Source organism: Rhodamnia argentea, chromosome 2 (assembly GCF_020921035.1).
Source record: "Rhodamnia argentea isolate NSW1041297 chromosome 2, ASM2092103v1, whole genome shotgun sequence".
Taxonomy (NCBI): domain Eukaryota; kingdom Viridiplantae; phylum Streptophyta; class Magnoliopsida; order Myrtales; family Myrtaceae; genus Rhodamnia; species Rhodamnia argentea.
The window spans coordinates 27,762,668-27,787,656 of NC_063151.1; the positions used below are offsets into that span (position 1 = coordinate 27,762,668).

The 24,989-nt window shown below is 40.5% G+C and overlaps 4 protein-coding genes across 4 annotated transcripts; 2 read left to right on the forward strand and 2 right to left on the reverse strand.

The window, feature by feature from the left end:
- Positions 1–1,427: 1,427 nt before the first annotated feature.
- Positions 1,428–7,159, forward strand: LOC115737451 (protein SEEDLING PLASTID DEVELOPMENT 1). Its single transcript, XM_048273825.1, is given in 10 exon segments — positions 1,428–1,991; positions 2,538–2,752; positions 3,446–3,596; positions 3,793–3,984; positions 4,226–4,388; positions 4,511–4,743; positions 5,619–5,730; positions 5,733–5,797; positions 5,881–6,000; positions 6,607–7,159. Coding segments are annotated over 10 exon segments (1,962 nt in total). The 5' UTR covers positions 1,428–1,574; the 3' UTR covers positions 6,901–7,159.
- Positions 7,160–11,600: 4,441 nt separating this feature from the next.
- On the forward strand, positions 11,601–11,887 carry LOC115737364 (CLAVATA3/ESR (CLE)-related protein 1). Its single transcript, XM_030669448.2, has one exon. It carries the CDS (start codon positions 11,642–11,644, stop codon positions 11,849–11,851), a length of 210 nt encoding a protein of 69 aa, XP_030525308.1. The 5' UTR covers positions 11,601–11,641; the 3' UTR covers positions 11,852–11,887.
- A 5,881-nt stretch (positions 11,888–17,768) lies between these two features.
- On the reverse strand, positions 17,769–19,414 carry LOC115737452. The gene has a single exon (XM_030669568.2). The coding sequence runs from the start codon at positions 19,212–19,214 to the stop codon at positions 17,769–17,771; it is 1,446 nt and encodes a 481-aa protein (XP_030525428.2). The 5' UTR covers positions 19,215–19,414.
- Positions 19,415–20,011: 597 nt separating this feature from the next.
- On the reverse strand, positions 20,012–23,321 carry LOC115737362 (malate dehydrogenase, mitochondrial). Its single transcript, XM_030669445.2, has 7 exons — positions 22,993–23,321; positions 22,298–22,471; positions 21,853–22,021; positions 21,644–21,705; positions 21,412–21,533; positions 20,956–21,073; positions 20,012–20,426 (listed from the first exon to the last, which is right to left on the reverse strand). The coding sequence occupies exons 1-7, from the start codon at positions 23,248–23,250 to the stop codon at positions 20,289–20,291; spliced, it is 1,041 nt and encodes a 346-aa protein (XP_030525305.1). The 5' UTR covers positions 23,251–23,321; the 3' UTR covers positions 20,012–20,288.
- Between the last annotated feature and the right edge of the window lie 1,668 nt (positions 23,322–24,989).

Sequence of the window (24,989 nt, forward strand, 5' to 3'; positions counted from 1 at the left end):
GCCAAACGACATTGTTTGATCAGAGCTTTGACATCTCTACTATGGAGAGTAACTCTCCATTTGAAAAATTATAATCCAACCCCAAATTTATTTTTTGACCAATACTATCCTGACAAATTTCCTTAGTAATTAAATTTACCCTTGGTTATCATTTGAGATTTTTCTGATATTAAATCATTTATAGGGTAGAGATATACGGTAGGATTTTTGTGGTCAAAATAGTTTGGTAAATTTGTGGTGTACTTGGGGTTTTTGTGGTAAAAATATTTGGGTAAATTGTTTTTGTTTCCCAAAAATTAAATACCAATCTATACCAATACCAAGTAACTTTTCCATGGGGTAACTTGTGAGAGAATTACAAAAAAAATTCTAAATCTATTGTAATTGTATCAATTTAGTTCTACACTCTTTTTTTTTTTTTTGTCAATTCAATTTATCTTATCAATTTTGACCGAAAATCACCGACGTGATGCTATCGGGGCTAACACGACAATTTTTAATACTAGTGCAATATTTCTTCAAATTTTTATTTTTTTTCTCTCTTTTTTTCCTTTCCTTTTTCCTCCTCTAACCCGTCGTCGAACCTCCCGCCTCTAGTTGAACTCGCCCCGCTCGGCCACTAGTGAGGTTGAGGTGCTACCTCGCCGTCAGTGAGCAAGGTCGGGCCTTGCCAAATTTGGATAAGGTCTCAACAGCCACATGCTAGGCTGCGAAGGCCCTTGCCTAGGGCCATCTTGCCCCCGCTTGCCACGGGAGAGGTAGCCTTTGTAAGCGGCGAGCAAGGGTTGTCGGCCAAAGTGAAAGAGAAAAAAAATAAAAAATAAATAACTAAAGATAACTAAAAATCCAACTTTAAAAAAGTACTAAAAATGTCTACGTCGGCGCTAGTTGTGCTATGTGCGGCCGGCGTCCACGTGGTTATTTTCACACTAAAGTAGATCGGATAGACTCAATTGACACAAATACCGAGCAATGGTGAGGCCATCATTGCCTTGGTTGGGCAAGGCTCAATCTCACCGCCACCGGGCGGGGTGAGGCTTGCCTTCGCCAATGACCGACAAGGGTGAGCTTTGCTAGAGGCCGAGGAGGCCAAACGTAGTCATCGCTCAAAGCAACCTTTAACTATACTATCTCATAATTATTAACACTTAATTAAGCAAAAGGTCGTCACTACCCATTTATTGAAAACTTTGAACTCTCACCTCACTATCAATAGACCATAGGCAAATTTCTATCATGCCAGGTAACTCTTTCGAGTTTTCCATACCATTGCAACGTCAAAAGCAATTTACTAAACTTTCTATTGATGTTATTACTAATCGTTTAAAGTAGGTACTAGTTGTATTTTTATCCGGGAAAATACAATACGTTGACGTATTTTAGCCCCTTATTTGGCGATTTATTTCTTCAAAACCTGAGAATTCTGCTGCCACTTGTTTGCCTACTTGGCTCTCTCCCCTTCTCTCCGGACAGTGGATGAAAATCGAAGCAGCGCGCGAGCTTCTTCGCTTCACGCATTCCCACCATCCGCTACCCAAGAACTTCCTGTCAGCCCGATTTCCCGCCAAAAACCGATGCGCTGTACTCCAATCTCACACTTTCGACTTCGCCTGCCCATCAAGCTCGCCCCCCATACGTCGGCGCTCCGGCCGCCGCCTCCGCCTCCGCCGCTCTCATCTCCCTTCCGTTTCTCGCCCCGTCCATTTCGCCGCCACGATCTCGCCCTGAAATCTCCTGGGCGCCGGAGATTCGCCGCGGGTTCTCCGAGTCCGAGCTCGCCGGAGGATGATTTGGATGTCGAGCTGGGCCGCCTCTTGGCCCTCCTGCCCGAGGAGATGCGGCGGAGAGTTAGCGAGCATCCGGAGCGGAATCAGTTGATCGAGGTGGTCATGGACTTGGGACGGAAGCCGTTGGCCCGGTTTCCGTCGGGCGATTTCGTGCTGTCGGAGCTCCCGGTGACGCACGAGGATCTCGAGCGTGCCACGTCTCAGGCGAGCTTTATAAAACTTTGGGGTTTAGTTGACGGAAACTGATATTGGATGATTGTCTGTCGCATGATTAGCTAGCGCTGCGCGCTATGCCCGGTAATAAGGCGTCAATTAATGTTAACTGGTGCGGAAAAATATCAGTTGATCCTCATGAGGATATAAACAGAGTAGAGCCCGGAAAGGGGAAATTATAAGCAAACTGGATTACCAATAAACATGGCAAAATTGGAAGGGCGTTTGAGCTTTAGCTTTGTTAATGAGATTTCACATAATCTAATAAGCAATGTCTCAGGGGTTGTAGGAAAATATTGGCCCACCATCTGCTTACTTGACTGATTGTTGCCCTGTGCACGCTTAATTTGATTTATGACTTGTTTCTCTGGTTCAAGAATTCTTGGTCACTCGATTTCCTGCATGTTGTCTCTGGTATCAATCACGATGACTTGGATACACTTAACATTTCCAAGAGTGGCTTTATCTCTGTCTTTAAATTGATTTCAAAGTGGACTCATGATACACTTGATACTTACTAATGGATTCATATGATAGGTGGGAGACTTTGCTGTAGACAATCGAGCAGGCATCAGTCGAACATTACATCGCATTAGTGGTATTAGGAATCGGAAGGGAACAATTATTGGACTAACTTGCCGTGTTGGGCGAGCAATATCAGGAAGCGCTCCTCTGCTGCGGGATTTGGTTCAAACCGGGGCTTCTCTGTTGCTTATTGGGCCACCAGGGGTGGGGAAAACTACCATTATCAGGTTGTTGATTACAGTCCTTGTTGCAGTTTATTGATTTACTCCATAACTAGGACTCATGTTCTTTCACTTTAAAAGTTTCAAATGAGGAATATGCATCTGATTTAATTGCAAACACGCTTATGAAGCCAATTTACTGTGGCTGGAATTAGTCGATCTGAACCTTCCAATAGCTAATCATCATGTTGCAGATACTTTCAATGTTTATTGCTATCTTCTTTGAGTTGACTTGGTTACGAAAACAAACTGTTGTTGCTTTGACTTTTCATTTAGTTGGCTCACAGCTAAGATAACTCTGGAAAATGCTACCAATTGTTACTAACATAACGTTAGCAAATGCAACTGACTGTTGCTTTACTATGAATCAACTTTTGCATTCAATCCTCATGGTGAATTGTTGGTGGAAAGAGTTATTTAGGAAGATGGATTATCTATGAGCTTTCTGGTCTTCATATTTTAAGATGATCAACTTGACTTTCACTATCTTTGGGTCCATTGGAAATTCTTGTAGAAAATCATAAGCAATCTACTTTCTCAGTTTGTCTGTATTATAGACAAAGAATTGTGCCATTTGGGTCAAAAGGAATGATTTATTTACTGCATTATGTTGCTTCAATTTCGTCCACAACATGATGAAGTCCTCTGTTGACAAGTGAGCTCATTCAAGTAGACTGGCAATGGTTTTACTTTATCCAGGGAAATAGCTAGAATGCTTGCGAATGATTATGGAAAACGTGTCATGATTGTTGACACTTCCAACGAGATAGGTGGGGATGGTGACATACCTCATGAAGGAATAGGCAATGCTCGGCGAATGCAAGTTCCCAACTCTGACATGCAACATAAGGTGGGAGCCACTATTTAATATCTAGATTACTTGTTGTTACTTCATTTTAGAACTTCTCCAAGAGATGCTCTTGCAAGTTACGAGTTGAACCTAGTTCCTCTTTTTACAACCAATAAGTACTGCGTATGGTTCCAAATGGAGATATAGGAATGACAATTCTTGCTCTAATTGACTTCTTCTTCTTCTTCTTATATAGGTGTTAATTGAAGCAGTGGAAAATCATATGCCACAAGTAATTGTAATAGATGAGATTAGCACAAAGCTTGAAGCAATGGCTGCAAGCACGATTGCCCAACGTGGGATTCAGCTAGTTGCAACTGCCCATGGAGTAACCATAGAGAATTTGATAATGAATCCTGCGCTAGAGATGCTTGTAGGAGGAATTCAGGTTGGAGACTTATAATGTCAGTCACAATTTGTCAATATCTCCTTGATTACATTGGTATCTGTACCTTACTAACTGGTTTAATGAGGGGAAAAACCAGTACTTAGGTCTTCTTAGTGTGATGGTGTCTCACCAATGTTTATTACTTGTTGCTTTACTTCACAAAACAATGTGCGGTCGCCCACAGGAACTTCTCTGGGCATTGATTTTCCCAATTCCAAGAAACTATGTTTGGTTTTTGTAGAGTGTCACTCTAGGGGATGAGGAAGCCAGCCGGAGGGGTGTCCAAAAGACTGTGCTTGAAAGGAAAGGACCATCAACGTTTAGTTGTGGTGTTGAGATCATCTCAAAAACTGAGTTGCGAGTTCATCGTAGCTTAGAGGCAACAGTGGATGCTGTTTTGTCAGGTGAACTTCCCAATTAGATTTGACTTATTATAGTTGTTGCTTTTGGCCAATGGTTTTATACCTATGGGAACTTTTACCCAATCTGCCATTATTGCATGGTGATTGCTCTGATGTTGGCATAGGGCGGCCACCTAAATTTGAAGTTCGCAAGATGGGGGCCAAGGATACGAAAGGAAATGCGGGGACTGAACCTTTCACGTACTCTTCCCTGAGTGATAATGATGATGCTAGCTTTATTCATGTTCCAGATAGGGCTAGTGAAAGTGCTGGCTATAGTGAATATTCTCCTGAGTTGCCTCCAAACAGGGAGAGTTTCAGTGAAGATGGGGCTCGTCTTCTCTTGTATAATTATGGGGTAAGCAGATGCGGCTTTTAGGCACATAAATAATTCATCTCATTGAGGTCATGAACTAAATAGGTATTACCTCTCACACTTTAAAAATTTGAAGCTGATTGCTTGGGTATTCTGTCCTTCGTGGTGAACCTCTTGTAACTAGTAGTCATGTGATTCTATGTCTGTTCAGGTGCTATTGTACATAAAGATTTACTGTTGCGCCATGAGATGCTCAGTAATCCTTCTTCTTTTTTCCATTTAACAGAATTTCGTGGATTCTTAAAGACAATCCTTTTTCATCTGAGTAGGCTTGGAAGGTGCCCGACCATGCCCACAAGTGTTCTTCTAAATAAAAACACAATTTGCTTCTACAATATAAGGGATGACCTTCTTGAATTTTTTGTCTGCCTTCTCTTTCTAGAAATAAAGTATCCTAGTTAGAGAATCGTAAATTGTCATTTTTCTTCTAATAAAGTACCATCTTGCTTTAGCAAATAACAAATTGTACACAATTTGATTACAACATCGTGGCATCTGGTGATGTTCTGTTTGTTCTACTGATCTCTTCCGCTAATACTGCTGCTATTCAACAGATTTGATCTGTTGTTGAGATAGAATCTTTTAATTGCACTATTTAGATCCTGGCATAATATATTAAACGTGAATGTAAATTGTCATTTTTCTTCTAATAAAGTACCATCTTGCTTTAGCAAATAACAAATTGTACACAATTTGATGACAACATCATGGCATCTGGTGATGTTCTGTTTGTTCTACTGATCTCTTCCAGCTAATACTGCTGCTATTCAACAGGTTTGATCATGTTGTTGAGATAGAAATCACGTTCCATTTGAAATTTCTTTCTACATAGCTTACAGAGTGAGCACTTATTGTAGATCCTGGAAGCGAGCATAATGCAAGTGATTAAACAGCTGAATTTGGGTGAAGATGTTATCCGATTAACTGATAACATCAGCCAGGCACATGCATTACTTGCATTGCACTCCAAGCTAAAAAAAATCCAGGAATTCAAGCTGCTGCTAGATCCCATGGAATTCCCATTTATGTCACAAAGGTTATTGTCTGCAATTTCTTTATTTGACAGGAATTCTTCACAGTTCAATATTAGTCACAGAATTTTGTATTACTTCCAACCAGACAAATTCACTGGTTCAAATAACAAACGCTGTGAGGGCCTTATTGAGGGATTGTGACGGTTCAAAGGATACTGAAGTAGAAGACACATCAAAGTTGTCGGAGAAAACTGATGCCCTAGAGGTGACTATTTATTCTTATTTCAGTATATTTTAAAGCAATTTTAACTAGAGTGTAAATAAAAAGTGGGATCAACCTTATGATGTCATGCCTGTTGATGGATCTGCATGCTCTTGAGGAATGAAGTACATTATTACCACAAACATGATGTAGGATTTTGAGGTGACTGGCACTTGCTATATGAAAGCATTGTCATTGCAAAATCCTACATCATGTTTGTGATAATAATATGCTTCATTCCTCAAGGGCGTGCAGATCCATCATAATATACTACATCATTGTAATTTCTGAGCGGTGGGGAATGGAACATTAATGGGGCATACAGGTTCTGGAACTCTGAAGTTGGCCTGGCTCAGGACAACCTCCAACCAAATGAAATAGCATCGAAAAACAGAAACCATTTCCACCCAAAATTCCAGGAACTTCCATGCTTGCTGGGCAACTCTTCTATTATTATCAGGCATTCAAGAAAAATACAGAGTGCCCTATTGCACGAGGCATGGAATGAAATTGAATTTGTTGATCTTTTGGTCATTGTTGAGGCTTAAAAAGTTGTAGGATGGCACCTGAACAATTGTTTTTAATTTTCTTCATGGATTGCTGTTCCAGGAGGCAAGAGTGGCCATTGAACAGGTTGTCATTCCAAAAGGAGAACCTGTGGAGTTACTTCCAAGATCATCTTCCATAATGTCTCTTCAGATGGACCTCATAAGAAAATACCAACTGCAATCAGAAACAGTAGGTAAAGAGCCGGATATACGTGTGCATATTCTTCCATATGACGGTGGAAGCTACGAAGACATAGATTCTACAGACAATGAGTTAGTTGATGGGTTTGATGACTCTGGGATCACCAATGGCTCCGCTTACAACATCAGCAGATTACCGCTTCTACCCGATTAGACACCATGTCAGATTTATGAGTAAGTAGACAGTTGCCTCAAATGGTTACAAGCTCTTTGTGCTAACTGAATATTATGCAGCATTTTGCCTTTTCATGTTTACCCATTAGTTTTTCTGTGTACATAGAAAATATTACATTAACTAAACTTCTGCAGCATATTGTATTGAGGAGTCTAAGATTAGGGAGAGGTAGTTACTGATGGATGTGGCAGCCATTTCCCAGTATAGCCGTCTCCATTTTTGGTCTTTTTTCATTCTATTCGTGCTCTGTGACCATCATAGTACAGTTTTTTCTGATTACCCACGTACATTTCTCAATTCAAGTAATATTTTTCATTGCTAAATACTATCATGAAAACTGATAGTCATGGCCACTGGAGTTTTGTTCCACTGGTGGATAGACTAACATCATATCACCACTTCAGTGGATGTACTGAGAATGAGTGGTTGAATTGTGGCAGAGCAGGGATACTTCAACTCTCATCGTCTGAAATTATCAGTATCTTCTGCCTTATCGGAGTGAGAATTGCTCCCCGGCGTGCCTCATCGAAGTACACATACTCGATCCAAGAATGTAAGTACTCTATCTGTTGTACCTATCGTCAATTCATCTATTAAGATGTGATATGCGGCCGTAATACTGACGATATCCAGTCTTTATGAATGTCTTATGGGAAGTTTCGTCTCTCGAGCTGTTGTCTAGACGATAATGTAAGGTCTTTCTTTCTATATGCTGGAAACCATATGAAGTCCTCATGACGATATTGTAAAGAATGATGAACTTGTAAAAAAGAACAGAACTTTGATGCATTATATCCAAAAGTGCAAATTCTTTATTCGGCTGCATTTGACTGGATGAACATGGAAAGCTGACTTGCCAAATTCTTATTCAAATGGCACTCAACACCGAGAAGGAGGTGGACATTACTCATGGATATTTTAAGGAACCCCATCCTATTATGTGAAGATAAATGAACCTTTTGGTTTAGTGGACAGTACTCTTAGTTTATTTTGCGGGTCTGTCGCATTACTTTTTTGGCATTTCTTGCTTTGAAAAGACTAGGGATCGTGTTTGCAGTGTCAAAGTGCTTTATCTTGAAGCACTAGCTATGAATTTCTAGTTTGGTTGATGAAGTCAAATGTTTTATAAATGAGTCAGGGCATGGTCAACTGGATCAGTGTGAGAGTGACCTACCGAGCCACACCATGGTCATCATTAGATCACTATGAATTGTTTTTTGGTGAGCTGTCGACCCTCCTATAGGCTACTTTAGCAGTCAACTTGATGGTTGATGCAAATTCAAAACCCTCAGTTATCAACATGTGTATCCATTGAAATTGAGTGCAAGTGCACTAGAAATTTTAAAATTTATTGAGAAATTATAATCAAGTCATGAAACTTTAAAAAAGTGCAACCGATTCTTAAAACTGATCAAATTGGTGCAATAAAATCTTTCTGTTAATTTTGTTCTATTTGGCGAATGGAAAATGTTGACATGGTGTCTTGATTAGTTTTGTGAAGAGGGACGGTGTCGATGTGGTGTCTCATCACAAGAAGCCTGAAAAATTAAAAGATACGCCACAAAGAAGCCTGCAAAATTAAAAAATAAAAAGAGGCTGAAAACTTAAAACAAAAAGGTGAAATGGCTAAACATTTTAAGAATGAATTGATTGAGAAAGAGGCTTGGGCTATAGGGTGGCGTCCCCGTCCCCTACTGTGCCGATGAGGGCTGGCGATCCTTGCTGGGCATGTGAGGGTGGTGATGCTCGCCTAGTGACAGGCTCCAACTCACAAGTGCAATAAGTTTTTAAGTGTACTATTTAAGCTTGAACGCTGAATAAAGACCAAAGGGAAGGGAAGATCGTGAACCAGATGGGTAGCGACCAGCAGCATCAAAGTTCCTAATTTGAAGACCAACCCAAAGCACCTGATTTGAGTTTGAAAACCGAAAAAAAGGAAAGATCGTGAACTAAAGAAGGAAAAACAGGGGAGACCATCATTTGCCGCTGTCAATCCAAGTGAACACGTCATAGACCAGCGAAGCAGTCGCCAACACGTGCGTGACAATGCATTTCCTGTTTGCCCCCGCCATTGACTTCGCTCGCCATCTTCCCAAAGAGCATCCACCACCTGAAGGTTCGCCCAGACCAGTGACTAGACCTAGCGGAGGGCCTGCCAGCATCGCGCGAGGAGGCGAGGGTCGCTAGCCCTGGTCGATGACTTTGGAGCAGCAACTCCGCCACCTTCAAGTCGTTCACGACATGTCCTTTTCCGTCCATTCTTTTTATTTTTATTTTTATTTTTTTCCCTTTTTATAGGATTTTGCTCTCTAATCTAATTTAATTGAGGTTCAGGAAAAAAATTAGGAAAACAATGTGTTTCGGGCCATGACTGCCTAACTTAGTTAACACTAACGGCCAAGCACGAGAGGAAAAGTAATCAAAGAGACAATATCCCGTAGGCAATTTTCATTAGCCAAATTTGACGTAGTTAATGAAGAGGCTTGATTGTAGTTTTAGAAAGTCTTAGGTCTTGATTGCGCTTTCGCAATAAAATTTTTGAGAAATTTTGTGGCACTTATGACTTGATTCATTTGAGCCAAAATTTCGGCCTCTCTTCTTTTCTGGGTTTGGCTTTGTCCTGTAAGGTTCCAGGTCCCTCCACTTTGCATGAATCAGACATGATGTGAGTTTTGAGTAAGGCGTGCCGTTTCAACTGTATTCAGGTGCAATTTACTCGACTTGAACCTCTGAAATTACTGACGTACCGAGTTGTTCTTCTTTCCCTCAACTCTCAACACTTCAAAACTTTTCGTCCCAAAAAAAGATAAAAAAAAAAGATCAAAAAACTTCAAAACGCTCGTCGTTTTCGTTTCCTCTAATATGTTTTGTCTACAGCTACACTGCCTCGGCCACAGTGCTTTTGAAAACTTGCTCCGATGTTGGGTCGGTGCGGGCATAAACATGTGTGATGTCATGTATTGCGTCATGGAACCCACTTGCGAAAATTTACTTAATCTAATGATGATATCTACTAGCCACTTATAAATGCACTACGTTATTTTTTCAACGTGAACAGTTATTAACAGTGGCGAGTGATTTTCTTTGTACCACTACCACCCCCACAAAAAAAAAAAAAGAAGAAGAAAAGAACTACATAGTGAATTGCAGCGAGTGATTTCTGTGTATCAATCCACAAATCTCAATGCCGTGTTAGTGAATAATGGCATTTGTAGGATTTTTTCCCTGCGGCACGCAAAATGAAGACTCAAAATTTAGAGCTATTATTAAAAGTAAATAAGTGAGAAAAGAGGAGGAAAAAGAGATGGCGGCTTGAGGTAAGAAAGTGCAAAGACCAAAAGCAAGAAATCAAAGAAAGTCGGCGGTGCCATCAATTCATACTCCTGAAACGAGAAAAATAAAAGGGTCTATTCTGAATCTCGGCAGAATCTCGGAGCAAAGATTTAGGACCGAAATCTGTTCATGCTTGAGGCAGAAAAGGAGGTTTTGAATGAGGATGAATGGCTAGGCACACACCACTCCAATTTGACAAAATATGACAAGACAAGAACGAGTTAGTGTGAACCTCTCAAACCCCAAAAAAGTTTCTGATTTACTCACTAACTAGGGGTGAGCATGGTTTGAGAAAAGAACCGGAATCTATGGAAACCGATCCAATTCTAAATTTCAAGGTATGCAAAATAAGTTTCGGGTTTAAAAAATTAAGGAATATGTTCCAACACGTAGGTTCTAAATTTCACTACCTAGAACCCGAAACCTAGACTTAGATCCTGAAATAAATTTTTGTGTTTTTCTTGGTATATGTCTTCACACGATCTTATAATGTTCTATGGCGTCCGATGATGAGTGCATAATCTGGAGCCAAATAAATTTTTAGATTACGGGTTCCAAAAATGAGGAACCTGTTCCAACATGTTGATTTCAAGTTTTAAATGTAATATATATGGAACATGAAACTGCTCACTTCTACTTTCCCTTAGCGGTTATAGCGTTCACTCTCATTTTGCTTACTTAAAAATGAGAAAATAAAAAAAAGTGACAGGTTCTCGGATATTTTAGAACTAATCCTAAAACCCGTGACAAAGTAGGATTCGGGATATGGCGGGTAGATTTCAAGTTTTAAATAATGAAGAACTTGTTCCAATAGATAGATTTCAGATTTTAAGTTGAAATCTATGACGAATTTGGAACCACTCACTCCTATCACCAATCAAAAAGGTCAAAGGTATATTTGTTCCGTCCGGTTCAAGTAAACGATGAAAAAAAACAGGTGGTTTTGAGTTCGAGTATGACTTGGTGGAGAAGGGCCCCTTTCATGAGATTGGCGGCGGAATGTTGCCACCTGGCGTCAGTATGCTATCGGCGAAAATCCACCTTTTCCCACCGACGTCGGCGTTTAAATTCAATATCGTCTTTTGGGAGTCAGATTGCATTAGAGATAGGCCAGGGGAAAATTAGGGTTTTGGAGGAGAAACTAGAACTGCCGATCGTTGTTTTCCCATTGAATTTCTTTGTTTCTTTCTTTCCTTTTCAATCGCAAGGAAATGAAGGTGCGCTGACTAGAAAAGTGCCACCCCTTTACTTGTTTGATGCTGATCCACACGTTCCACTCGAATAAAGTATCGAGGAAATGACCGTATAAATAGAGCCCCGCACCGGTTCTTGGCGTATCACTTCACCAAATTAATCTGAGGACGAAACTGAATTTTCTAGGTCTTAAATGGCTTCGCTGAGGTTCTGGCTCTGCCTTGTGATGTTTCTACTGGTGGTCTCGCGCAACGAAGCGAGGACCCCCAAGGCATTGCCGAACGATGGAGGCAGCGCAATGATGGAGAGCGCGAAACAAGTCTTGAAGGGTTTCATGCAGAAGAAAGAGGAGACGGACTCGAAGCGGGTCGCGCCCGGAGGGCCTGATCCGCACCATCACTGAACCTGGTTTAGGATGTTCCTCTCCGGAAGAAAAGGAAATTGGATTGGAGAGCTTTACGGCGAGTGCTTAGGATGTGAATTTAGCGCTTTCTTCTCTCGGTCCAAATGAATTTAGTACTTTGCATGCATGCGGCTACTTCTTGTTATAGAAAGAAGTAGCACTTTGTATCGCCTTTTAAGTTATTTTCATGTCAATTCCATACTGCACCTCGGCAAGTCTTTACATCATGTTGATGATCGATTGCAGCTTGACGTTGGCGGGGAATACAGTACAGTTGTTTTTAATAAAAAGGACTTGAGGTTCAAATAGAACAATCCGAAGAAAAGGTTCCACTGCAATATACATAAAGATTAATAATGATTATCAATTGGCGCTCCACTAAAATGCAGATTAAGTTCCCCTTGGTTTTGCGCCCCAACTTATGAATAGTGGGAGTACTTTTCCACTAGGCATTTGAATCATGGAGGACTACTGTTGCTTTTGCACAAACAACAGACAATGATCCTAATCAAGTGCCTTTCTTGCTCCTCAATAAAGAATGAATTGGTAATTGAGATTATGACATCCTGGATTGACTCATTGAAATATTATCCGATTTGCTTATCTCATATCGAGTCTCACGATTTTGTCCTTTGAGATATAGTTGGGCACATTCCCATAAGGTCATTCATCATATAGTGCTCCTACTCGAACACGCTTAGCTTTGAAAATCCAAAGCTAAGTATTGTTTTTTCATCAAAAGACGTCTCCATAAGGTCATTCATCATATAGTGCTCCTACCTGAACACGCTTAGTTTTGAAAATCCAAAGCTAAGTATTTTTTTTTCATCAAAAGACGTCTCCATGAGTTAATACCAGTTTTTACGCGCACACACACTCATAAATATATTTTTTTATTCCATAATCGCTCTCCCCCTGTTCGTTGCATAATTTGATTCATTCTTGCTCTCTTCATCCTTCTAGAAGTTTGTCAAGAGTTGCTCATTGTCTAGACCCTCTGGCCCCGGTGACCACTCCTCACCCTCATTGGACCAAATAATTATTGCACCAATTCAGCCATAAAATTTTTTTTTGTCAATTCAGTGTTTTCGATTGATTTTGGTCGGAAATTGCTGACGTGGCGTGATTGGTGCTGATGTGGCCAAATTTTATATTATTTTTTTATTTTTTGATTTATTTTTTCTTTTCTTTCTCTTTTTTTTTTTTTTTTTTTCTTCTTCTTCTTCCTCTAGCCAACCAACCAACCAAAGGCGAGGGCCGGCGAGGACAAGCCTTGCCTAGATCTAGCAAGGTCCGGCCTCGCGCGATGGCTAATGGAGGCAAGCTTCTCCGGCTAGGGGAAGAAAAATAAAAAATAAAGGAAAAATAAAATTTTAAAATTTTAAAAAATCAAAATATTAATAAAAAATTGCTATGTAAGTGCTGATCAATCCATGTTAGTAATTTTCGATCAAAATTAACCGAAATGACTGAATTGGCACAAATGCAAAAATTTAAAACCGAATTGGCTCAAAAAAGATTTAAGACTAAATTTACACAATTGCAATAAATTTAAAAAAAATTTGGTAATTTTTCCCGCTAAGTAGGAAGCTTGAAATGTAATAATCCGCCGACCAGGGACTCACCTACCAATTTTCTCTGCCTTGATTAGTAAGGCCGATCAAATCAAGTAAAGAAACTTGAAAATCTTGACTCGAAACTGACTTAATGAAGATGGACTTATGGTGCATTTGAGAGAGTACTTTTAAGGATAAGGATTTGCATTAGTACAAAGGACTTTAGACGAAAAGGTCTACAAGAAATGCAAATAATATTTGGTAAACACATCCACCAAAGAAAAATATTTGGTAAAAATTTGTTCTACAAACTTTGATACAATCTGAATAAAAAAAAAGAGAAGAAAAAAGAAAAATAAAGGTTGGATGAGCTCACCCGAGGGCTGGCTACAGGTCATCGAGGTCGTGTAACCCACAGGAGTGAGAGCGCCGAGTTTGCACGACCTAAGGCGAGGGCGCCAACGTTAGATCTGGCTCGCCGGCTGATAGATCTACACAATATAGCGAGGGTGAGAGTAGAATTGAAATTGAGACAATTTAGTGAGGGTAAAGTTAGAAGAAAAAATTCATTTAACAACTGAAGTAGCATTCCGAAAATACTGAAAACCAATGCTGAATAGGGCTTGCACTGGGTTAAGACGTTTTCGAAATACTAATTTTGACTTAAAAGGGTCATTAGAATTTGTGTTGCCAAAGACAATCGCATGGCTTTATGGTGGTTCGGGTGGTGCGGCACCAGACATACAAGTGGATTCTCAAGAAAAATCCATAAGGACCAATCCTCACATTTCGCAAATCGGTTGCCGAACTCATTTTGTGCTCTGTGGGCTCGAGCTCTCCCAGCATCCTGCTCAATGGGCCTCACCAGCCCAAAATGTTATTGGAGCTTCCGAGCATAAGCATGAATTTCCAGTGAAGGGGATCATCCGATCATGGCCTGTTTTATTCTTCTTTTATGGTATTTTTGGGGCCAATGGCCTTCGTTTTACAAAAGGAATTGCCAAATTCTTTCTCCTTTAAAGCTATACTATTAACTCGAGTAGTAATTATTGAGGTGTGATTCATACTCCTCATTGAGGAGAAGGCGCGTGGGTCCCGCTCTATCTTGAGATGGTGGGGGGAGGGGGGTCTCAAGAGGGCGACACCCCTTGGATACCAAAATGTTTTTATAGTTTGAGCTTATAATTTTTCATTACTAGTTTGGGTTTGAATTCATGAATAATTACTGCTATATGTATTCTTTTTCATTTATAATTAAGTGATGTAACTAGAAGTGGGAAATGTTAATTATAGTGGAATTTTCTGTGGGACATAGCTCTAGTTTAAGAGTAAATCAAGATAAAATCTCGTGTTTCGATTTCTCTTTCTTGCTTGACATTTTACTTTGATTTGATTGTGTCGAATCCTATGTGAGGGTGCTTACATTCTCACCTAGTCTATACGTACTAGACAGATGGTGCGAAATAGTCAGTATCTAAGCATAGTCAACGTGCAAAAGCAAAAGTTAAAAGATAATTGGAATGTTGGGGATCCATCTGCTTTCCATGCATGCATGCATTTGATCAAGAGAAAGGGCTGGCCTCGCCAAAGTCATGTCAAGTTATTCGCCATGTAAAATAGCAACATTTGATCAAATTCATATGTACTTCATCATGTGTGGCTTAGGGAAAGTTCCTTTACCAAGAAAAAGGACATTATCAATGTCATAAATTTCCTACGATACTCACTTGAGTGTTATAATTTTTTTTTCCCGATCCTATGAGTGACATGACTCATATGCAATGCTCATTTGAGTGTCAACTTCTTTTTTGATCACTTGAGTGTTATAACTTCTTAAAAAACATTCATCACAAATGCCATGCTACATCGAATTTTTGGCACTTGTGTGAATATTTTCTTGAAGTTGTGGCACTCAAATGAACTTTCTTTTTAGGAGTTATAATACTCAAGTGATCGGAAAAAAAAAGTTATAGTACTCAATCGAGAGTCGTACAAAAGTTTTGTTATTTATAGTATACTTATCTTTTCTTTACCTAGAGCTTTAGCCAAACATTAGTCAAAATTTCATCGTTTCTTGACGACGCGTGCCGCCTTTTGCTTTTTTCCTTCTTCTGCACTGAAGAAGCCAGTGGAATGTCTTGAGCCCCTTCGTCCTGTAATGCACAGGACACAGAAAGTCAGTTGCCTTTGCATGATAGTCCAAAACGAGCAGCATAGACATGGCAAAGGACAAGTCAGCAAAGCTCACAATGGGCGTGGCTGTTTTGTAGTTTCTTGTGGGCCAGAGAACCTTTTCAGGTGCCTGAGAAATCATTAAGTATTGATCGTGGATACGATGGCTTGGCTGTAGTTTGAAAGGTTTCTCTCTGTTCCAACGTGCTGTTCCGGAGAGTCTCACCTTTGCTTTATGGTCACAACAGAACAAAAGAAGAAATAGGATGGTGATCTCGTTCTCCAACGAGGGTCTGACCTTTTGAGTGCTGATGATTAAAGAAAGCAGAAGGCGGGATCCATTTGGCAGCTGCAAGTATTTGGATTTGAATGAAAATCGGCCAGAGCATTTACGACACGATTCAAATGAGCTGTCTCTCTTCGGAATGAGTACAATTTGCTCTGCGCATTAGCAGTTTTGTGCTGATTCAGGAAAGTAGAAAGATCCAACTTTTACAATGAAGACAACATTGTCTTTTTTTTTTTGGTAAGGATGAAGACAACATTGTCGGTCTCTTGGGTCCATAAGAAAGTGGTATTCTTGCTTATGCTGATGTTCCAATATGAGTCTTGTCTTCTATTGTTCTGCAGAATTGAAAATATTAAAGCCCATCTTGGTGCTTCTTGTATAAATTCTAGGGCTAATTTGGGTTCTACCAGGCAATTACTTCGAGCCGCTTAATGCAGATTGCAACCGCCTTCGTTTGCTTGCTTGCTTTGCTGTTTTACATTGGCATTCCCGCTAGTCTTCATCCTCCATGGCTCATTTAGCGAAGGCACAAATTTTGCTTCTTCTGCTGCTTGTAACGTTGCTCATGGTGACCTCAGAGGCCCGGCTTCCACTTAATTTCTCGAACATGGAGAAGAAGGCTGATGGCCAAGTGATTTTGGATAAGTTAGGGTACAGTGTTTCGAAGTTGGAGTACATTCGGAGGAGGATGGGAGCAGAGACACAGAGGGTATCACCAGGCGGACCGGATCCCCAACATCACTAGCAATCATTTGTCGAAAACTTCGTCTCTCTACCTAAAGGGGAAGTATTTCCTATTAGCACCCAAAGAAGAAAGAAAAACTCTCTTCTTTGTAAAGAATACCTCGCCTGCTTGTTAATTTCTTTTTGAAGTGCAAGGAAGTGAGTGCAAATTGTGTGAGATTATACGCACATTATTTTACTAATGCAACGATGGAGTTGGAAGAATCTTTTGTTATTGTTCATGCTTTTTGCCTTCAAGTTTGATCTAGAACAATGTCAGACGAGTTAAAACATTCAGGATAATACTTAGCATTTGGCAAGAAACCCCGTTAAAGCTTGGTCCTGTAATATCTAAGTGGGCAAGAGAATTTTCCGGACGAGATCCTTCCAAACTAATCATTTCACTGGTAAAAGTGCAACGGGTTAATACTTTATGCTGCTCCAAGAATGAAATTGCTCTGTTAGTTTTTTGTAGTCTTCCTGTCAATTAAGTCATATGGTTCTTCTGTTCCTTCCAAATTAGATCCTGCATCATCCTTGTTGCAGCCAATGCATCAGGGCACTTACATTCCGAAAAAGGTCTAACGATTCAGGTCTGGGAAAGCCATTTCACCATTTTGAATTCCTACAAAGCTATCGGTGTAAGTCCAACTTGCCCTCAACAGTTGGGAACAAACAGTTCGTTGAATAGACAAATCGGAATTGGGACAGTAAAGGCTATGACTTGATCTTCTTGCTTGTGGAAAAATTCCTGGTAGAAAGCAGAATGATGCCTCCACATTCTTTCTTCATGCCAGGACAATTTCATTGCCAAAGTTGCATACAGTAAATGCACAAAATCTTGATATCACGACAGAATTAAACAGAAAATTGTGTTAAAATTGCACGTTTCCAGGACATTCTTCAGATCTTAGCAAGGCATGTTTTGCATAGTCTCTGCTTTTGTTTTTTTTTCCGGTCAGAGCATAGTCTCGGCTTAGACAACCACTATTTATATGTCGTTTCTCATAGAAGGCAGGTCCGAGCTATAGATATCATCAGTAGAAGCGACTCACCTGGAGACTGAAAAAGTAAGTAGGAAATTTTCAAGTACCATATGAACTATAAAGGATAAAGACTTCACTGCATAAATTTTCAATGGCCGAGAGCTTACTTCTGCAATATGCCAGAAGTAGTCCTAGCAATCTGTAGGAAGAGGATACTGACAATACTGGGAGTTTTTCATGCAAAGGAAGAATCGCTCGTAAGCAGACGCCATTTTACTCGCTGTAAACAGCGAAACTGCCTGCTGCTCGCAGACCTTGCCTTTAGTCCGCAACTTCTTCGTTCCATCTCGCACTACCAACTCCAAGGCCTCAAGAAGTGACACAACATTGGGTGAAAACGTGTAGCCAAATTCCTCACTGGCGACTACTGTCCCAACGATGCTAGGATAATTCGGCGTCAAAACCGGCTTTCCGCAATGCATTGCTTCAATCAATGTCAGATCAAGTCCTTGAGGCCTCAAGGTGGGGTTAACAAACACATCGAGCGCATTATAGAACTCAGATAGCTCCGAAGGATCCAATGCCCCTAAAACCTTCACTGGAGCTCCCAACTCTGCGTATCTTCTTCCCCAAGGACCTGATCCTGCAACAAGCAGAAACACACCGGGATGGCGCCTCGTGAAGGACGAAAAGGCCTCGTAGAGAAGGGGATGTCCCTTGTCGCGGACCAACCGGCCTGCCACTCCCATAACAATGCTTGCATTTCCTGGGACCCCATGCCTCTGCCTGAACCGGGCCCCAGCTACTGGATCATGCGCAAACTTTGTTTCGTCGACCCCATTTAGAATTACGTGTACTTTCCTCTGCGGGAGTTGGTAGATCTTGACCAGAACGTCGGCGGCATTGTTGCTTATGCATATGTGCTGTGTATAACTTGGGAAGAACCGTACCTCGTCCAAGAGCCTTGGCATCGCCTCCTGGAGCTCGGTCATGGGCCCTGGCAGAAGGCTGTCCGGGTTCGACAGAAGTTCCTGAAACAGCTTCGAGTGCATGATCTCGTACCATATCCCATGCCAAGTCACGGCCACGTTGGCCACCATCTTCGCACGCCAGTGGGGGAGCGAGACGCTCTCAGTATGAACATAATCAAATGGTCCGTTCGCATTCACTTGATTGAATATCTCGAAAGCCAAAGAACAGTTGACTGAACCGTGATCGTTGGCCGCAAAATAGACATGGAGATTCCCTTGGTGGATGTCGTGGTGCGATTTTCTATCAGAAGGGACGGTGAATATGTGGATCTCGTGGCCTCTAGCAGCTAGAGCACGGTATAAAGTCTCGGCGTGCCGCTCCATGCCACCGGGGGCAGCGTCAACTGGCCATGTCTTGGAGAAGACGGCAAGCTTAACCTTCTCGAAAGCCGGTCCAAAACAAAGGTGGTTCCATGGGAATCTGGCATCTCTAAGGTCTCCGTTAAAGCGGGTATGGTTGGTACCGACGAGTGACTCGGGACCGCAACTAAGAGGCACCAAGAAGAGAAACAAGGAGGTGAAGATAAGAGCAAGTAGTGCAGGGTATCTGAAGCAGAGCAGCTTAGATGAAGATGAGTTTTTGGAGGACTGATGTTTCGAGCCCATTCCTGGAATCCAAAAAGAGAGCGGTATCTTCTGTCCAGTTTTTGATAAAACGGCCTTAACTCGTGATCTAACCCGAGGTCAACCCTTTTTCGGCCATTGATGCCGGATCTCCTCGAGGTTGCAAAACATTTAAGGAACGGCACATGGTTGCCAGGGGATTTTGTCAACTCTTTCGTGTACTTTGACGTTTGAACCGTCTAGGCTGTGTTTTATAATTTATATATTCTATACTCTAACTCAAAAGTTTGGATCCTAGAATTTTTAATGGACCATACATCTACAAAAAGAAGTCAAGACAAAAGGAAAGTCAGGGGCATTCAAATAAATGGTAAATAGTTAATCCTTCATACTTTTGCCACAAGAACCTGGTCGCATCCCAAGAAAGCTCAAAAACATCTTTAAATAAGGTCTTTTCAATATCAAGATTGACTTTCGTTGATGCCATCGCTAACGTTTATCTACATCTTGAGAAATGAGATGCCCGCCCATTTGATCCTTTCTACTGCATCTTACAAAAGTCCCCTTAAATTACCATCGTTCTTCTATCTAAGCTATAAAACAAAGAATGTGAACTTTTCGTCTGTAATCTTCAACTGAGCTGGGGAACTTGACCATGGCGAGAAGGCCGACCTCTTCACTGAAAAATATAAACCTCAGCATAAAGGACGCAACCTATAAGTGGAACTTCACTACGAACCTACAAAGCTCATGTCTATATTATACACTGAACATCCCTGTATAAATGTTGCATCCTAGACATTCAGGAGTTCCTGCGATGTGAATACGCTCCCAAAACCTCAGCAAATGAATACAATTTCAAAGATATAATGACTATGCCAGCAATTCAAATTTCCTCAATCAATGAAAGTTTGTCTAAGTCGAATAGAGCTCAATGTCAATTCCCCTCCATGTGTGAGATCAATAATTATTATTCAAAGATTATCATATGAAACCTACTCCTCAAGTACAACCTGTGCCATTGGCCACAAAAACGAATGCAACACCATCAAATGATGCAAAAATTTCTGTCTTGCCTCCCAAACAAAATGGGGAGATCACTCTTTCGTGCCCCAGTTACTGATTGGCAAACTTGATCCCCTTCTCAATAGAAGCTTTGAGCTCAGGAATCAGGTTTTGCAACCCTTGCTTCTCATAGTCAGACATAGGACCCAACTCCAAAACTTCCTCCACGCCATTCTTCCCGAGTTTCACCTACAAAGAAGACCAAATAGTCAGCTTACCGAACACGCTTGAAATGAAAGTTAGAATGATCAGCTAAAAGTGATAAGGTTCTGAAAAGGTAAAGGATATATTCATACATATGAAAGCATTTTACGTGCACTAGCCTAGCCTAGCTGACTTCAGGGTGCAATACAAAGTATATTAGTGCTTAAATATGAAGCTCCATCAACATCAAGCTTCAGTAGGCTTATCTCAAATACAGTCCGTATGAGAGTTCGAGGCTACGAATCATTACACTAACGAATAATTACACTAACCAACATAGACCACGTTTCAATACCCAGCCTTTTCCATTTAGTCATGTTAAGATCATATCTGCACTTGTTTTTTCGAATACAAACACGCTTGACTTTCTCCTTCACATAGCGAGACAGAGATGACAAACCAGACCATCCCAGGCCCCTAATCATATTCTTAATAAAGCATACAAGCCAAGTGAAAGCACCCCCTCAGACATAAAATAATACTCTTTTAAGAACTTCCAGAGTGAATCAATCACCTTAGAAGCAAAGAAAGGAAGTTCGGTGACACTAGACTGCACAAAGGTACATTCCACCACATCAGGGACACCATTTAGGCCCTTCAGACAAGCATCTGCAAATAATGCTCCAGCATACCTGCAAAAGATGCAAATTGAATCCACCGAAATGAATTGTAAGACTGCACCAAAGTTAAAAATCAAAATACAGGGATACAGAATCTTCTTGATTTTGTCAAATAAATATGAGACCGGGGGGCGGTGGACCCACCAGCCAAAAACATCAACGTCTGTGCACATGAACATGGAGAGAGAGAGAGAGAGAGAGAGAGAGAGAGAGAGAGAGAGAGATCCTTCATCTCATAGTCAGGGCTGATGGAACCCCTCATCTAAGTTTTTGCAGTAAAATTCTAGTGTAAGCAAAAAAATGACCCAGATATACAGACAATACATCTCATGGCCTCATTCAAAACTTACGCCATGGACAATGTTGCAGATCCCTTTCCAGCCTTTGCTTCCACAACTTCCGTCCCTCCATCTTGCGTACGCTTGGTAAGCGCCTTGATATCTTCATCCGCCAAATTGGCCTTGGGTACGGCCTATAAAGTGAGAAATAGTAATCAAATTACCTATGTATCCGCTTAAGGTGTTGCAGACAAATCTCTATATTATATTTCAAAATGAAGAGAAAGGAGGGAAAAGCAAGTACTTGAGAAAACAGAGGGAGGATTGTAATGCCCGCATGACCACCAACAACAGGCACATTTACCTCTGCAAAGAATATGACAAAGAAAGATTAACTGAGAAACTTAACGAAGAAAAATCAATAAGTTTATTTCTTTTGAAATTAAGAAAAAGCCAATAGCAAGTAGCAACCAAAAATAAGTGTGACTTCTGTTAAGAGCTCTACACTTGTACCTTCAACAGGGACTTTAGCCTTCCCAGCATAGAAAGTCTTGGCCCTAACAACATCGAGGGTTGTCACTCCAAAAAGCTTCTTCTCGTCATAGGTCCCTGCTTTCTTAAAGACCTCAGCAGCAATTGGCACTGTTGAGTTCACAGGGTTGCTAATCATGTTCACAAGTGCCTGACCACATGAACATGACCTCCAATAAAGAAATGTCACAGAGAATTCCCAAGGATATTTAACTATATAGCATATATGACACTGCTTTACAGCATCTTGGTAGGTCAAAGGACACTTTATACACAAAGCATATAACACTAACCAAATAAGAATGACCAATGCAAAACAAAAGAGAAAAGATATATAGTCATATATACTAAATTGTCATACAATTTATCAAGGAGATCGGAAAATCATATTGCCAAGACTCTCATTGACGGAATGAACAATCCTCACATTCGGGCAGTACTTTGCGATTGCAGTACACAAGGACTTGACAATGCCAGCATTTATGTTGAAGAGATCATCGCGTGTCATCCCAGGCTTCCTTGGCACACCAGCCGGAATAATGACAATATCCGATCCCTCCAAAGCTTTACCAAGCTGCTCCTCACCCGCATATCCAGCAACCTATGATCATTGAGCAAAAAAATATGAGCTGATGTCACCAGATCATAATGCAAAGTCGTATCGAAAAGAGGAATTGAAATGAAGCTATCCCAATAGCCCTGTCTGCGTAGAAATAACAATATTGCAGATATCAGAAATCCAAAATGGAGAATTAATCATGGATTATCCATCATGCAACAAATCCAGCTAATAGGAGAGATGCTTCACCGAAGTAGTTCACACCATGTGGATGTGAAGCACGAAAATATGATTCCTGAACATCACGGTACTGGCTGAACGTCTAATTCAATAGAAATGGCTATCACCATAAACCACTCAACCAGGCAAGGCAAACCCAGACGAGGTACGGGAATAAATTAGTAAAAAAAAGTGTTTGATTTCGGGAAAAATCATGCGGTAAAGGACATAGAGACTAGAAAGCGGTCGCCAATCACATACAGAAACCCAAATAAATATGTATGGAAAATCCGAAATTCAACCAAACTGTAAAGCTGATCGAAGGAGAGAGGGGAGGCAGAGACCTCAGATCTGGTGTTGACGTGACTGACGTCAGCGGCGACACCAGGAGTGCCGGCGATATCGTAGAGGGCGAGCTTGGAGACGAGAGGGTTGAGCTTCATGAGAAGAGAGAGGGGCTGGCCGATTCCGCCGGCGGCGCCGAGCACGGCCACCTTCCGCTCCGGCACCGAATCCGAGCTGTAGGATCGGCGGAGGAGGTGCGACTGCGAAGAGGCGGAGGATGACCTCAATCGGGTCAATGCCAAAATTGAAGCCCTCATTTTTTATGATTATGAAGATGAAGATGGAGAGAGAGAGAGAGAGAGAGAGGGTTTTAGGATGGTAGAGGGAGAGCTCGAGGGCGCGGTGGAGGCTTTAGCTCGTATATATGGGAACTTCGCTGTGGCAAAAAAGTAATTTTCATGTAAAGTATTGACTAAAGTGATGTTTATCACATTAATTGGTGAAAAGATCACGTGGGACACAAAAACTTCTCGCTGACGATTTTGGCCTTTGAGGGTATTAGAAACAGAAAAATATATACAAAATTGATTCCATTGAGAAAATAGAGTATTTCCTAATTACAGTTTAATCTCGGTGTGTTTCGTGAAAATGAGTTATGTGAAAAATATTTTTCTAAAAATAATCAAATATATTAATTAATTAATTAAAAATAATTTAATTATTGATAGCTCATTGTATCTAAAAAAATTTACATAAACAACGAAAATATTTTTTTATTTTTTCATTTTTGGGAGCGATACAAATAATCATTTTCAATAAAATGTTTTCTCAACTTTGAGGGAAACAAATGGAGCCATAGACTCTTTCCGTTTCACGGAAAAATAAATTAAATAATGTTTCCCGAGTTTTCCAGCGTTCTCTTTAAAAAAAAATAAATGAGTGGCGAAAAACATTTATTGTCAATAGAAAAAATACATTCGAAAGTGGGGAAAATAATTCTCTTTTTAAAAAGAGGATTTTCGAGACTGATCTCTCTTCTCTCTCTATCTACATAATTCGATTTTTTTAACAATTCTTGTACTTTTATTTTTTCATATTTTTATTTTTCTATATTCCTCCGCCAATTGTTGGGCCTCGGCGATGGCAAGCAACCCCGCGATCAACCATAAACAAGACTTGCCGAGCCTCGAGCTCGCATGTGGCCATTGTTGGCCAATCCCGGTGGAGGAAGGAGGGAAAAAAATGACAAAAAGAGAAATGAAAAATAATTAAAAATTCATATTTTTTAAAAAATAAAGTAAAATAAAGTAAAATAAAATAATTTTTACTAAAAGAAATGCACGAAATAAAATCAAATATGATTTTTCATACAAAATGGTAGAAAATATTTTTCAGATTATTTTCAGATTTCAATCACAACATCAAAAAAATATGAAACTTTACAAAAAAAAAATCATAAACCTATTACGATTGTATTAATTCAATCATAAAAATTTTACATTTGTTTCAATTTAATCCATCCAACCAACATTAAGAGTCAATGCTGAAATGGCACTGTTGGATTCGAATTGCCTAACATTGGAATTTCCGTGACATGCGTGACATTACTCAAATCAGACCATCCAAATGAAAATGGACGGCTTGATTTGAGCCACATTTGAGATTCAAAACTTTTCAAACCCCAAAAAAATTCCCACCACATTTTTTCCCTCCCTTTCAACAAATGACGTGGCTCAAATCAAACTATCCATTTTCATTTGAAAGGCTCGATTTGAGTAATATCACGCATGTCATGGAAATCTCAATATTAGGCGATCCAAATCCGACACTATTTGAGCTGATGTGGTATTTTTAGTAATATTTTAATATTTCCTTCAATTTGTTATTTTTATTTCTTTTTATTTCTTTTTTGTCTTCATTTTTCCTCTCCGGTCGCTAGCCTCATCAATGACTAGAGACCGACCACAGGTGTGAGCCAGCGAGAGTTGACCTCGCCGTTCTTGAGCAAACCTCATCCTCGCTAGAGGCCGGTAAGGGTCGGCCTTTAGCAAGGCGT